At 44.9% G+C, this 13679-nt stretch overlaps 1 protein-coding gene across 3 annotated transcripts in view; it reads right to left on the bottom strand.

The window, feature by feature from the left end:
• NHS (NHS actin remodeling regulator) overlaps positions 1 to 13679 on the bottom strand; it is a 259499-nt gene that overhangs the window by 22126 nt on the left and 223694 nt on the right. For all 3 annotated transcript variants that reach the window (XM_042788665.1, XM_042788667.1, XM_033010044.2), the window contains exons 2-3: positions 4679 to 4831; positions 2279 to 2412 (exon numbers count right to left, since the gene is read on the bottom strand). In XM_042788665.1, coding sequence (XP_042644599.1) covers positions 2279 to 2412; positions 4679 to 4831 — 287 coding nt within the window. The remainder of the gene's footprint in view (positions 1 to 2278; positions 2413 to 4678; positions 4832 to 13679) is intronic.

Here is a 13679-nt window from a genome sequence, read left to right as displayed (position 1 = left end):
TAAAATTTCTTGTGGAATTTAACATCTTTAGTTCATTGATGAATAGATGATACAATCGACTGGACTTCGATATCAAACATTACCAACAGACCCTGAAGCAGATATGCATTTGCAGATGTCAAAAAGTTTATGCCAAAAAGGTCAAGCTAGCCAATAACAGCATTCTCAACTTTCTCTTGTAATGATATCATAAGTCATGAAGGCTGGCACAATATCAATTCACTATTCATTCTTGCAGTGTCTTGTAAAAATCTCTGATTGACCTTCTGCCAGACTGAGCATTCATGTGCAGCTTCATTTTGCCTTACTCTCTCTAATTTTTAGAGTTGCCCCCTGAACAAGGAGTTCTCCAGAAACGGGTCAAGGCATTTTGAAGTACTCTGGCATTGGTGCATTTGTAATTACCAAAGCAGAACATTGCCAGATGTCTTGAAATCGATAGGACGACAACCTCCAAGCAACTCTTGTTTGCTCCTCCTTAGGGGAACATTGAAAGTAGTCAGCTTCCAAAAAAAGACCCAATATGGGTAGGCACTAAGTTTAATATTTTCCGTCTTGCAAAGAAAAAGGTGGACTTGCTGATAAAGCCAAGACATCTGCATTCAGCATGACTTAATTTAGCCAGCTAATATAGGACTCAGAGGGTTGCTCACTATTTATTATCATTTTGTGTTCCACAGATGGAAGCAATGTCTAAAATGCACTGGTTGTTTTCCAAACACAGCAAAGATTCAGGTCTTTTGACACTGAGTATGCAATTTCAAAAGACATGCCTTGTTCCCCATCTGATAGTAACTAAGAGAGCTTTATGTTCAATATACTGTCCAAACTATTATCTGTAACTAGTTCTGAAACATACCATGGGGTCACTTCTCCTTTACCTTCCAATGACCCTACAACAGCACTAGCTTTGATGATGACTTATGAAGAAGAAACAGGTAAGCCTGTTTCTCCTTTCTGTCTTCCAACTCTTTTGTATGCTGTTCCTTAGCATCAGGATATCTTCTTTCAGTTGAATTGTAAGGCCTGCAAATTTAACCAGTTCAAAGCCTGCAGTGATGGTGATGCTTTCCTTGAAATGATCCAGACAGGCAGCCAAAAAGTCAGAATAGTCAAACTAATCAAAACCTTGCCATGCATTTCATGCTTTCAGATGTGAAACAAAACTCTTCCTATGGACTGGCTAGCTGACATTTTGGTCTCTGGACATGTGCTTTACACTGTGACTCATTTACCATTATAGTATTTCCATATGGTTAATATAAAGGATTAGGATGAATGTACTTGGATTTTTAAGCCAAGTGACAATTCAGTAGCTACACACTTATAAAGTGCCCACAGGTGTAGCATGTCTGTAGATGCCAATGACCCTGCACCCACAGATGCAGGACAGATCTATCTCTACATGGAGGGCTGGCATTGGGCATATGCATCACTTAATAGTCAAATCCAGGTCTGACCTGTGGAGTTTAAACTGGCTCTTAGCACAGGGCAGAATATAGCTACTATGGCACTTTCATGGGTCAAATACCCATAGCCAGAGAGGTACCAAAAGTCCTGCTGAAACCAGTGGGAATTATGGACTCAGTGAGTGTTAAACTTGTGGATCTTGTGCATTTCCTTTATCAGTGATAAACACCATATTGTCCACACTAATTTGATTTCAAATTAGTGCATCAGTGGCAAGTCAGCACAGACATACAGGACCAGATCTTCAGCTGGAGTTCCCGCTTGGCTGGCTTCAAGGACATGTGCGAGACATGGCGCATCTGAAAAAACTGCATGGAGGTGGACACTGAAGAACAGGGCCATTGCCCATGCATACGTGGAAACTGTATTTCCTTGTAGCTGGAGAAGTGCTGCTGAGTCTATCTGCACACACGTGGGCTTCAAGCCAGCACTCAAAGCCCTTGAGTTCTTGGCTCCTGGCAATACTAATGCCAGGGCTGAAATTACAGCACTTTCTGAAATTACAAGAGGGTCTTGGAAGTGCTACCTGAAGTAGGAGCAGAGAATGTAAAGGACTGTGGAGGAGTGTGTAAATGGGTGTGTATGTGTGCTAGCCATGGGTGAAAAATAAGAGGTTTCTCAATGGAAACACCCCGCCTAGGGCTAGCTGCTTATAGCTGAGACCTGAGTTATGCTGCTGACAGTCTTTAAGGTCAGCTGTGTTGTACCTGCACAGGCTTGGGTGGTTACACTTGTGAAGCACTGTCACACCTAGGTCCCACAATGCTAACGACGTGTTCATGTGTGATAGCTGTAGTGAAAGACTTACTGGTAGCAAGTGCCGGTCCTTTATCGCTTGCCTCTTTTGACTACAGATTGCAGGGAAGGGAGGAAAGGGGGGAGCCACCACAGCGATGGGGCCTTGGACTTTTTGCTCTTTGTTATCACCTCGGCTTCGATGTTCTGTTTTGGATGAGAAAGAAGACATGAGTCTTTCAGTGTTAAAAACATATAGATATCTCTATTAACAGCACAACTGAGACATAAACAGGACATGGACTTGAAAGATGAAGGTCCTTCTCTTCCCCACTGACCGGTACCTATGAACACTGTTGCAGCTGAAGGGGACAAGCACTTACTAGACACCCAAGCCCCGGCAAGAGCAATGCTTATGCAACACACCCCAGTGTGTGCACTGAAGCCAAATTCTCCCTAAATGGGATTCATACCCTTTATTCCAGGTGACAAAGGTGCTGCCTTCTAGGCGCTTGGGACCCAAGACTTGATTCCCAATGGGAACCTGTTGCCTTGAAATATCAAGATGCAGTAACGCTTGCACTCTACCCATAGAAAATATACCCCTCTGAGGGGAGAGAAGGAAACACAGGTCCTGAGCACTGGCTTGATATCATTAAGGTTGTTGCAGTGGCAGCTCTGTGTCCCAGCACAGAGGAGATCATCTGGGAAAAGTCAAGATCTCTCCACTGGAAGCCCAGAGCCGTCTGCCTTCACCATGGGATCACAATATTCAGTCCTCTTCTAGCATTAGTCCCAAGTCTCTGAAACCCTCCAAGTGAATGAGAGAATGCTTGTGGACATCGCATCTCTAATTTTAGGTGACAGTCACATAATTACTGTTTGCACAGAATGCTGCTGGAAGGGGATGATAGATTCACCTGATGCACATAGCTACGGTCCAGCCAACAATGTTTGCTGCTAGCATAGCTGTTTTCTGATCTAACGTTTAGTTTTAATTACTCCTGGTTAAACAGATAAAAGAGATAATGAAATGCTGATAGACAAAAAAGTTGAGAAACAATAAACATGTTTAGGGTAAATTTCAGATTATAATTCCACTCCAGTATATTCACTTATTTGGAAAACAAAATAAAGCAGCACATGACAATCTGCCTGCTGAACCTGCACAGCTGTCATTAAACGTGGAGGATGTGAAGCTGCCAAAACTGAGATTTGTAACTAAAATGCTGAGGCATTTTCTGACAGCTGCCTTCCCGTGCTGCCCACAAGATGGCAGGCAGAGATCAGCCTGGTCCTGGGACAACTGCAAAGCAGAGCTGCTAAGAGTGGAAAAGCCAACTTCTGCTCTGCTCCAGCACTACTGTGATTTCAGTTCAGCTACATGGCTCTTTGCAGGGCTACGAAGGCATACTGCACCTACCTCACTGTGTTCCTGAGCTAAACTCTGCAGAGGGTAAAATATGGTAATTAATTGGAATGCTTTATCCAGCTAACAGATGCTCTGCAGATCCAAGTAATCGATTATTATTACAACCTGATAACAATAATAAATGAGCAAGGCAATGATAGCTTTCAACACAGGAGACTGCTGATGAACATTTTAAGGGTGACCTGCATGGACTTACTCCTTCCTTATGGCACAGAAGAAGGACAGGCTTGCTTGCCTACTTGTACTTGTTTCCCAGGAAGAATTTTCCCTTGGTTAGGTTCCCAGTGAAAACTGACCTTTCCCCATCTTTCGCCTTCCCTGTAGTGTTCTGTTGTAGGACCATCCAGATGTTTGCAGCTGGTAAATTCCCTTTATGGCAGGGATCCAGGAGCCTGCTTATGACCTTGATTGCTCCCGCTTCCTCCCTGGGTCGCATGATTCAGTTTTGAGGCTACAGGTCTCCAGTTTGTCAGGTGATGTCAGGAGGTGTTCCCTGGCCGGGGAGGGGACACCTGCCCGACCCTTCCAAGCTTTCTGGGGTATCACCTGGTTTTCAGCTGCCACCCTTGATGGGCACACGTCTCCACCAGTATCGTGTATGGAAACTGCAGGCAGACAGCTCATATTGGAGACTCTGTAATACCACTAGGCTTCAGTTTCAGCCCTTGGGAAGTCAAATCTTATTTGTCTTACAGCTGAGGCATTGTTAACATCTGTTTAGAGGAGGGAGACAAGATGGCCCTGTTGAAACACTCAGTGCCTCCATCTTTTTGGGGCCAGTGCATGGGTTTGCTCACACAATTCAGACATATCCCCTTTAACAGAAAAACATATAAACAAAGAATATAAAATGGAAGAGCCTTTTCTGCTGCTAGAATTACATCTCCAGCTTTATTTCTTAGCCTGAGTACCTAAGCCCCAGCAGAGACCAGTGCCCACAGCCCTGTGCCTGTGCCTGAACAACCCCGCTGCTGCCCGGAGGGGACCGTGGAGAGGTGTCATGTGCGTGGGGCCGGGGCTGGAGCGTGTGCGAACACCTACCTCTGCGCAAGGCTCGCAGGTGCTGCTTGGCGTGGTGGTGCAGCTCCTCCACACAAGGCGGTCTGGTGGAGGGGAGGAAGATGTTTCTTTGCTGATGCCAAGGTGCTCGGTAATAGACACTCAGTTTGCTCTCTGCATCCAGGTTGGAGACAGCTGTAGGATAAAACCAGAGCACAAGGTAAGACTGCTAGCCTCTCTTACAATAACCTAGCTGAAAAGCAAAGGCTCTTGCTCGGAACAGCAATGCCATGAATGAGCACTGGGGGTATTATAGCACCTCTCCTCCCATCAAATAATAGCGACCATGATCTTCTCTGTGTTTCCATACCATGTTACACCACTTAGCATTTAGACAATGCCCTTTTGCCAGATTGCAAATGGCTCTAAGGAGACAAGTAGGTGCAGTGATACTATATTGGTGTTAAATATATGGACTAAGGGGATAATCATTTTGTAGATAGCAAAATGAAAATGCAAAGAAGCTACACAACCTTCCCATTCTGAGCAAGGGCAGAGGGAGGAATGAGTCTTCCATCTACTCATTCTCCTGCCAATACACTCTTTCACTACATCATGTTACACACGACTAATTTCTGACACAGGTTGCGAGCTCATTGCCTTCCAGTATGTAACGACTGATATTAACTGCCCGCCCTGCTGAGCAACTTCAACTGTCACTTATCAAAAGAGGTACCCTTAATAGTCAGGGACTTCTGAGGGACAGGAACACTTCAATCCTTCCACAGAGAAATCCCAGAAGTCTGCCTCTGAAAATTACATGAACCAAGTCCACTGAAGGTTTGAGAGAATTTCTCAGGAGCACTAGGACTGAGGGGAGAAGTGCCCAACCTCAGCATATGCAGTAACTAGTTTTCCAAGGGCCAAATCAGGAGAGGAGGGCCATGGGGGATGCCAGCACTCTGCCCTGGCCAGCTGCATGGAGCACGCTCGTCCCACCTGTGCTCAGCAGCCCATGTAACACAGCAGAGCGTGTGGCATGTCCTCAGCTACAGCACTGGGCTTGCTGCTTCTTCTACAGGCATTGATACAAACAGTCTCTCCAGTCATCTCCAGTCATCGCCAAGGAGCTGCTGCAGCTCTTTTGCTTACAGGACAACGCAGCGTGACGCAGGTGGGCTCCCTCACGCATGGGAGGAAGGGTGGTGGAGGCACCTCCTGTGGTTGCCTTCCCAGCGAGGAGCCAAACAGCCAGTGTGCTTTGGGTTGGTCCCTGCACAGACCAAACGCTCCTCTCCTTCACATTCATTTCTCTCAACCAGCAAGAGCCCAGAGGATCCACCACGAGTGGAGAAGAGGCAACTTCAATCTCAACACAGTCCCACACAACACTGATGGCCAGAGCCCTCTTTCAAAGAGAACACTATTAAGGATTTCTAACCCTGTGTTAGTGACCCAGCCTGTATGCCAGCTCCCTTCTCCAGCCTCCGTCTTGCCCACCCTTACACTGCTTTTACCATCCTAGGCAAGCACAGCCCCCAGCCCTCACTGCTTCCCCAAGAAGGGACATGTTGCTGTTGTGGGACACCAACGAGGGGGAAGCCAAACCAGAGAAAAGGGATTGGCGGCAGGACATCTGCAGCAGTGTGTTATCTCCAGCCAAGGAACTAGCACATTTTGGGGCTCCCATCTATTTTCCATGCTTTTGCACTCTCCGACCTGCAGGAGCAGTTACCCTTTTCTGAGGTGGATGCAGTGCAACATCCCAGAGCTGCTCTCTGGTGGAGGTGCTTTGATCTTTCTGGTTTTGGTGCTTTCTTTAACGAAAAACAACATTCACTCAGGCTGAAGGCTTACCAGTGCTTTGTATAGAGAAAGAGACTGGGAAAGTACAGTGGGAGAAGAAGGAGGGAGCAGACACAAGGGGAGAAACCCAGGAACCATCTGCCATGTGCGGGGTGCTGAGAGACTTTACCAGTTTCCTTGATAAGGAAGAAAAAGTTCACAAAACTTTGTGGGTGTCATGATGGAAGTGGTGGTATAATATGGTGATAGACCTGCTGAAGTTCTTTGCTGAGCTTCAGCACCATTGAAGACATCCCAAGCTCTGTGTCCAGTAGGCAGCCTTGCTTTGCTTCTCAGTGGATTTTTACAGGTTTACAGTATGTTTGCAGTGCTGCTCCATGCAACTGGCCATGGTGTCAGTGCAAGGAATGGCACCAGGGTAAGAAAAAAATGATTGATAGTGGGGGAGGTTTTAGGATGAATAACAACAACCTGTAGGTGCTTGTTCATCATGAAGATTTACTAATTAAATTATAGACATTGTAATAACATAATGTCACCAAATCGCAAGCAGAGCTTTTGATGGCTTGTCTGTCTGTTACCACTGCAGTAGGTGAATATCTCATCAGCATGAGCTGATTTTATATTTCCTTTACCCCTTGAGGGTAAGGAAGCACTATGTCTGTTTTACAGACAAGGTACCAAGACACAAAGTAACTTGCCCCAATCCTGTTCTGAGCCACCTTGCCTCCTTGGGAAGCTCATCTCCGCACAAAAATTTTTAAGTGATAGTAATTATACTGCACCCATTCTTTATACCACTGAGGGTATGTGATATTCATGATCACAAACTGTACTCTGGATGCTAATGAAATGGCAGGCACAAGCAGTTCCTTCCCATTCCTAGAAAAAAACTGTCTAGACTGAAGCTCTAGTAGCTGTCTGTGATGGAGCTCAGTAAGTGAATAGCAAGTTTTACCTACTTATGAAATGTTCTGACATTTCATTAGACTAGAATAGATTTCACTGCAAAATGTAACTTATAGAAAGCTCTTATGGCTTTGGCAGCAGTGTTTTACAAATAAGAGAAGTAGGAGTTGGGTTAATATAATTTGTGTGAGACTTAGAAATGAAACCAAGCTAATACAATTCTACTATGCACTTGCTGTTGTAGACACACATTGCTGTTCACAGATAAAATAGCATGACATCTTAGCCATCCAACAAGTCTCCCTTAGCCAGCAAACCTGGCAGAACTGTACATAGTGCTGCACCAGATGAAAAACAAAGCAAAAATACATTGCTTATCTTCAAATGATAGGGGACTAAGAAGCTTACAGCACCCTATGCCATGGCCCCAGCCAGAGCACATCCATATCCTCTCGCCTTTCCTTGCAGGAACTCTGATTCACCGTGTCAGGGAATATGCCCCACTGACACCAAGAAAGCAGAAGTATTTCACAATATGCACTGAACTGAACAGTCCTTTAAAATATTCAAAAGCTGGAGCGCATTTTCTAGGCAGTCCAGAATAGAAACTAAAAGAGCTGTCAAAAAAGACGCAAGGGGATGAATGTTCTCAGCCTGTGGTGGGGGAGAATCTCAGAGGGAGGGAAAAGCACTGGGTAGGGTAGAGGACAATGCTGGCCCAAGGACAAATAAGTATAAATCCACCATGAATGCAATTAGGCAGGATGTTTGAAAAATGGCATCCCAAGCTCAGATCAGTGAAGCTCTGGAAAAGCCTCCTGGAAAGAGGAAAGAGAGGGAAAAAGTTAAATGGTAAGTGAGAGAGCATGCACCTTTTCTGAAGGGGGATTATCAGATGTGATTGCCTGCCAAAATAGGGACCCGCTTCCATTCAATTCCTTGCACACTGTCCTTCACACATGTCCTTCCATGTCCTTTGCACACTGCCTGTGCTCCTGCAATGACATCTCGCCCGGCCCCTGCTGTTTGGTCATGGGCCCCTGGGAGCTGGGCCCTGTTGCTGGGAGCAGAATCCAGAGGATGAAAATGCAGGAGTGGACCATGAGCTATCAGGACTGCTGAATGTCCCATTTTCTGCACAGGGTTTTATCTCTTACTTCCATGAAAAGAAAAAGCCACCCCTGTGGCAGGGTAATTCAGCAGTCAAAGACCACTGGGCTGAGATCTAGAAGACCTGTGCAGTCAGAGCTTCCCCATATGCTTCTGCTAAGAGCCTGTGTTAAATATTAATACTTCCTATGCCTCCATTCTGTAAAATGGTGTAAGTTATCTCTTTCAGCCAGCACTTCCTTTCACTTCATGTCTTACACTGCAGGCTGTTTTTACAATGCCAAGCCTGTGCATGGCTGTAGCCCTGCAGCATCATCATAATACGCATAATAAATAAAGCAATACAGAAACTGTAAATCCACAGTCTGTAAATTATTAACAGCTGGACATCACAGTGAATGAGAAAAAAAAAGCCTGTATAGATATAGAGAATGCTCCATTTCAGGCATCAGATGTAAATTGTTACTATATTTTTAGTGTGTGCTTTAATCAATCTAAAATATACAAGTGAATCATATAAACTATCATGTTCATTTCATTCCCAAGTTAAAGTAATTGGTTTTTTTTGTCTTGTGGGATGACAAAACAACAAGAAACCATTTAAATGGATTCTCCATTACATTCTGTGGATCCATTAACATTGGCTGGTTTCCTGACAACCAATGTCAAACAGACATATGCTAATGGCTGTTCTCATGAGAAGATTTTTGAAGGTTTCCAAATAGCTGCTTTATTGAAGTTGATCATATTTATCATTTATAGACCCTTCTTGTCTTCGCACCCTCTCACTCACTCTCCCTCCCTCCTTTTGCAAAGCAGAAAAAGGAGCCTGCTGTAGCAGAGCTGGATGTGGATGCTTGAAGGTTGTGTGGCTTTAGTGCACTCAGGCATAGTTGTTCTAATAATAACACCACAAAGGCCAAGCAAGAAAGATTTCTGCTCTATTTATTTGATAGATCCAGGGACTTTCCCCCCCCCCCAAATCTGTCTGCTTCTCTAGACTCTTGCTTCCCCCGCTCCTTCTGCTTCTCAGCTTTGTCTTATTTCTTTCTGTATTATAGTTGCCATTAGGTGTCAAGGGGAAAAAAAAAAAGATAATTTCCTATGTTTCTTGGTTCAAAGAGAAAACATGATTTGGTGTAAGGTGTCAAGAAGTGTGCAGTCTGGGGGGGATTTGAGCAGCGAGTGAGGAAGGTGCCTACATGCTAAGGGACAGAGCCCAGAGCTGTCACGCTGTGAATTCCTGCACAAGCAAAGCCAAACCGGCAGCTGCTGAATCCTTATTAAAGTGTCTGGATTCCAAAAGACAAAACCACAATTAAAAAGGTTCAGACTAGCGAATAAACCTATTCCAAAGCCCAATTACTCTTATAAGAGGCTCTAATGACCCAAGCCCTTTGCAGGAGGCAGAAGAGCTGGAAGGTTGCACACCCAGTGAAACTCCACCACTTCTCCCCGCCGCGCCGCAGGGGTGTGGGATGCTCTCAGAGGCTGCTCTGGCCAGCAGCACCAGCTGTGCTTGGGAAGCCCTTCTTCTCCAGCGTTAGGTGGTTTACCTGTCTTTTTAGCAAATGCCATTTTTTTTTCTAGCCATTTCAGGTAAAAATGGTGTTTTTTCTTGTGTGATTCAATGTCCTAAGAAAGCTCTATGTTCATCCAGCTTTGCATAAATAGGCCTATGCCAGCAGCTGCAGAGTTCAACCTAATCAAACCCTTCCACACCCGCTGCCCAGGTCAGCAGCGAGTTACTGTCTGCTAAGTTGGTGTGCAAAACACATCAAGAAAATTAATTCTGAGGAAGACCAGATTATCTCAAAGACTAGGCAGTCTGGCAACACATCCAACTTCATCATGCATTTTAGTGCATAAATGTTTCATTGAGGCAAGTGCTGAGTCTGATGTGAATTTTATTTATAGCCCTGAATGTCTCAAACGTATGCTTTCCCCAAGTATTTGTGTCTCTATTGTAACACCCAGGGGGTTTAAGCCTACAAGGCTGGTAAAAAACTACAGTTGCTTCTCTGCTGTACATGTCCCACATTTTGTGCAATGCATCAGCAAGCTCAGTACTTTCAAAGCAGCTCTCTCTGTGGCTGCTGCTTCACAGTGATGGCACGTTGGGTGCTGGGGCTCGCTCAGCCAGTGGGGACACAGGAGCCTGGAGCTTCTTGGGGGTGAGACAATCACTCCTGCTTTCTACAACTGTGCTTGCTCCCAGCCACACATGCACCCGGACATTTCCCCCAATCTTGACCTATTTGCCAGTGGCAAAGCCCACCAACTGAAACCACAAATAGCTATATGGATCAGCTACCTTCCCATCTCATCTTTATTAAGGACTGAAAAATGCCTGTGCAAAGAGATGGTGTTGGTGGGGCTGCTGTTCCTTGCAAATAAGGCTACTGCCTCTTCAGCGTTTCACAGTCACCCCACTGAACAACAGCAACCTCACCGTAACTTCAGTGACTATATCTACAAGCAGGGGCTTCCCTCACACAACTTCCTTTACACCTCTAGATAAAAAATTTCAAGTGACTGGAGCCAGAAACTCAGACATACCCTGATGCCCTTGGGAATCCAGTTCACCCTGGGAGAGGCAGGATGCCATGTTCTTTCCCCACCAAGATGAAGCGATCATTTCTGTCCGGGTCAGTGCCAGAGCAATACCTGACAGTGATGGCTTTCTCTTCTGAAGACCTTTTGCTGGGGAGGGGACACACATCAGATAATGTGAACGAGACAGATGATCCAGCCCCTGAGGCTGAGGACCCTGTCTGTGCTTCCCTGTCCTCCTCTCCCCTGTGTGGTCCAGCTCTCCCAGGACATAGAAGAGCTGAGTCAGGTCCTACCTAGGCCTTGACAGAGCTTTCTAAGCACGCTTCTCACATAAGGCAAGAGATGCTCAACTCTCAGTGAAACAGAAAACTGCATGCCAAAACCCCTGCCTCCTTTTCCTCGCCATTCCTGTGCATCTTTGGGATTTGTTCAGGATTTGGACAGGATTCCACCATCCTTGGTCACATCTTTTGTTCTATTTAGCATGGACATTTCCCTTTCAGTCCTCACAGCGCCCACTGTCACAGGGCTGTGGGTGATTGACACCCTATTTCGGGTGGTTTGCTCTTTGGTTACTTCTCTCTGGGAGCCCACATGGGAAAACATGGTTTGTAATCGCTCTGTGCATTATTATACCTTATTATTGCTATTACTAAGACAGAAACCCAAATGATTTCTGAGTATTTTTTGCCCTGTGCAACATGAGTCCAGGATGGATGTGAGGAGCAAACTCCAGTGGCACAAGTCCTGAGATGTGGCTTGGACGATCAGTCTGGACCTGGAGCCTGGATCACCACATCTGCCCTGTCACCGGCACTCACGCGTGCAAACCAAAGCCAGCACGACTGCGTCTACATGGGCTGCAGCTGCCCTCTGGACAAACTGGAGGAGAGACATGACAAAACAAGTTAAGTCTTTAGCTACATGTGCGCAACAACACGAGCACAATTATTACTCTGTTCTGTGCTCATGGGCGGACAATTTAGCAAATTCTTCAAACTCAAGCAAAAAGGCAGAAACCTCACCAACAGCAGAAAATGTTGAGAAATACCATGATCTTTTATGCTCTTTGTATTGTTTTATTTCTTGCCAATACAGTGAAGTTTCTCAAGTTTCAACCACAGTTTCTTAGCACATCCCTTTGACTTTCTTCTGCCTCCCATTATACCACACATGGAAATAACAGCTATTCAGGAGAGAAACAGACAAGTGGACAAAACCCCATCCGTATTTGTCATTCATTTATCTGAAAGATAACTGTAAGATTAAAATACTGGAAAACATATGATTTGGATGTCATTTCCATGTATAGATCCTTGAATTCTGCGTTTACCTGGTATTCAGTTGACTGGCACAACAACAGATAATTCAAGAGGGCTGGGAAGTGTGCGGTTCTTATACATGTAAGAAGATTAGGCTGTTAAGCAATATGCACTTATGTGAAGAGTACCACATACTAATCCCATTCTTGGCTTTGCTGCTTTCAATCACTGCTGGTGGTGTTTGAACATATTTTTAACTGCTTTTCTTAACTCTGTCAAATAAGTTAAGGTGGCCAGAATGAGACTTGGTATTTCAAAGCATTTCAAAGCTGTCACTGCAGGATAGACAATAACCTCTCAGAAATACACAGTATTTTATACATTCAAGCCTTCATCCCTGTGAAGTTTCTCTAGTCACTGATTTCTTCCTCTCCTTTTATTCTTGATCTCCAGTCTGTGTTTTACACAGCTGGGAGAGAAATAGCTTCGTGCTCTCTGCTACGAAATAGTGGCAAACATAGTCACAGACAGCAGGTTTCTGTTGGAGAGTTTCATTAATGGAGTTGCCCTTCTCACCCAGGAGAGGTGAATGGCGTTTTTATTTTAGGTGCACATGTCTACATATTATACATATCCATGAATAAGTGCAATTGTGCATACACGCCCACCCCATCGCACCCAGCTCTGCAGCAAAGAAATCCCCCCCAGTGCACATCTCTTCTAATGAATGGTGACAGAAAGCACTGGAGGGAGTGCAACATACTTATCTATTAATAAACATCTGAAATGTTCAATAATGTATGTGCAGCCATGGTGTTTCTATAGTCCTTATTCAGTCAGAGATAGCAGGAAGCCCATCAGGGAAAGCAGGTTAGTAAGCAAAAAAGAAAACCACCAATAAGGTCAGGCTTTATTCCCAGGGAAGCTGAAGACATTATGACTAGACAAACATTTTCCCAGTTGTGTATGTATATGCATAAAATTAAACATTTGATCCAGTTCTACAACTTTAGAGTCAACAACCCAGCTGGGAAGTGACTCATGCCCCAGCTAAGTGAGTGAAAGTGATATAAAAGGCAGCACTGGTGTTGCCCACAGGGTAATGGTAAAGATGGCAGACAACACGTGAGTCATGCCTGGCAAGTTTAAGGTTGCCCTTAGGTCAACTATTCTGCAGGATGAGTCCATATTCATTTCAGTTTGCTACCATGCTCTGTGAGAAAATGCTCAAAAGTAGCCAGAAAAATAGTGAAGGCATAAACAGTGTTAAAGAAAAACCCCAAACCCCAAACCAAACTAGTTTAAGGTTACTGTACCTTGCTATAGTAGGGATGATATGACATGACACATCTGCACACATTTACGTGTGTTTGTGTACACACACACTCCAGAGCATGTAG

This window comes from Tyto alba, unplaced genomic scaffold, assembly GCF_018691265.1.
Source record: "Tyto alba isolate M040663 unplaced genomic scaffold, T.alba_DEE_v4.0 Super-Scaffold_14, whole genome shotgun sequence".
Taxonomy (NCBI): domain Eukaryota; kingdom Metazoa; phylum Chordata; class Aves; order Strigiformes; family Tytonidae; genus Tyto; species Tyto alba.
This window is presented reverse-complemented; position numbering and strand designations above follow the sequence as displayed.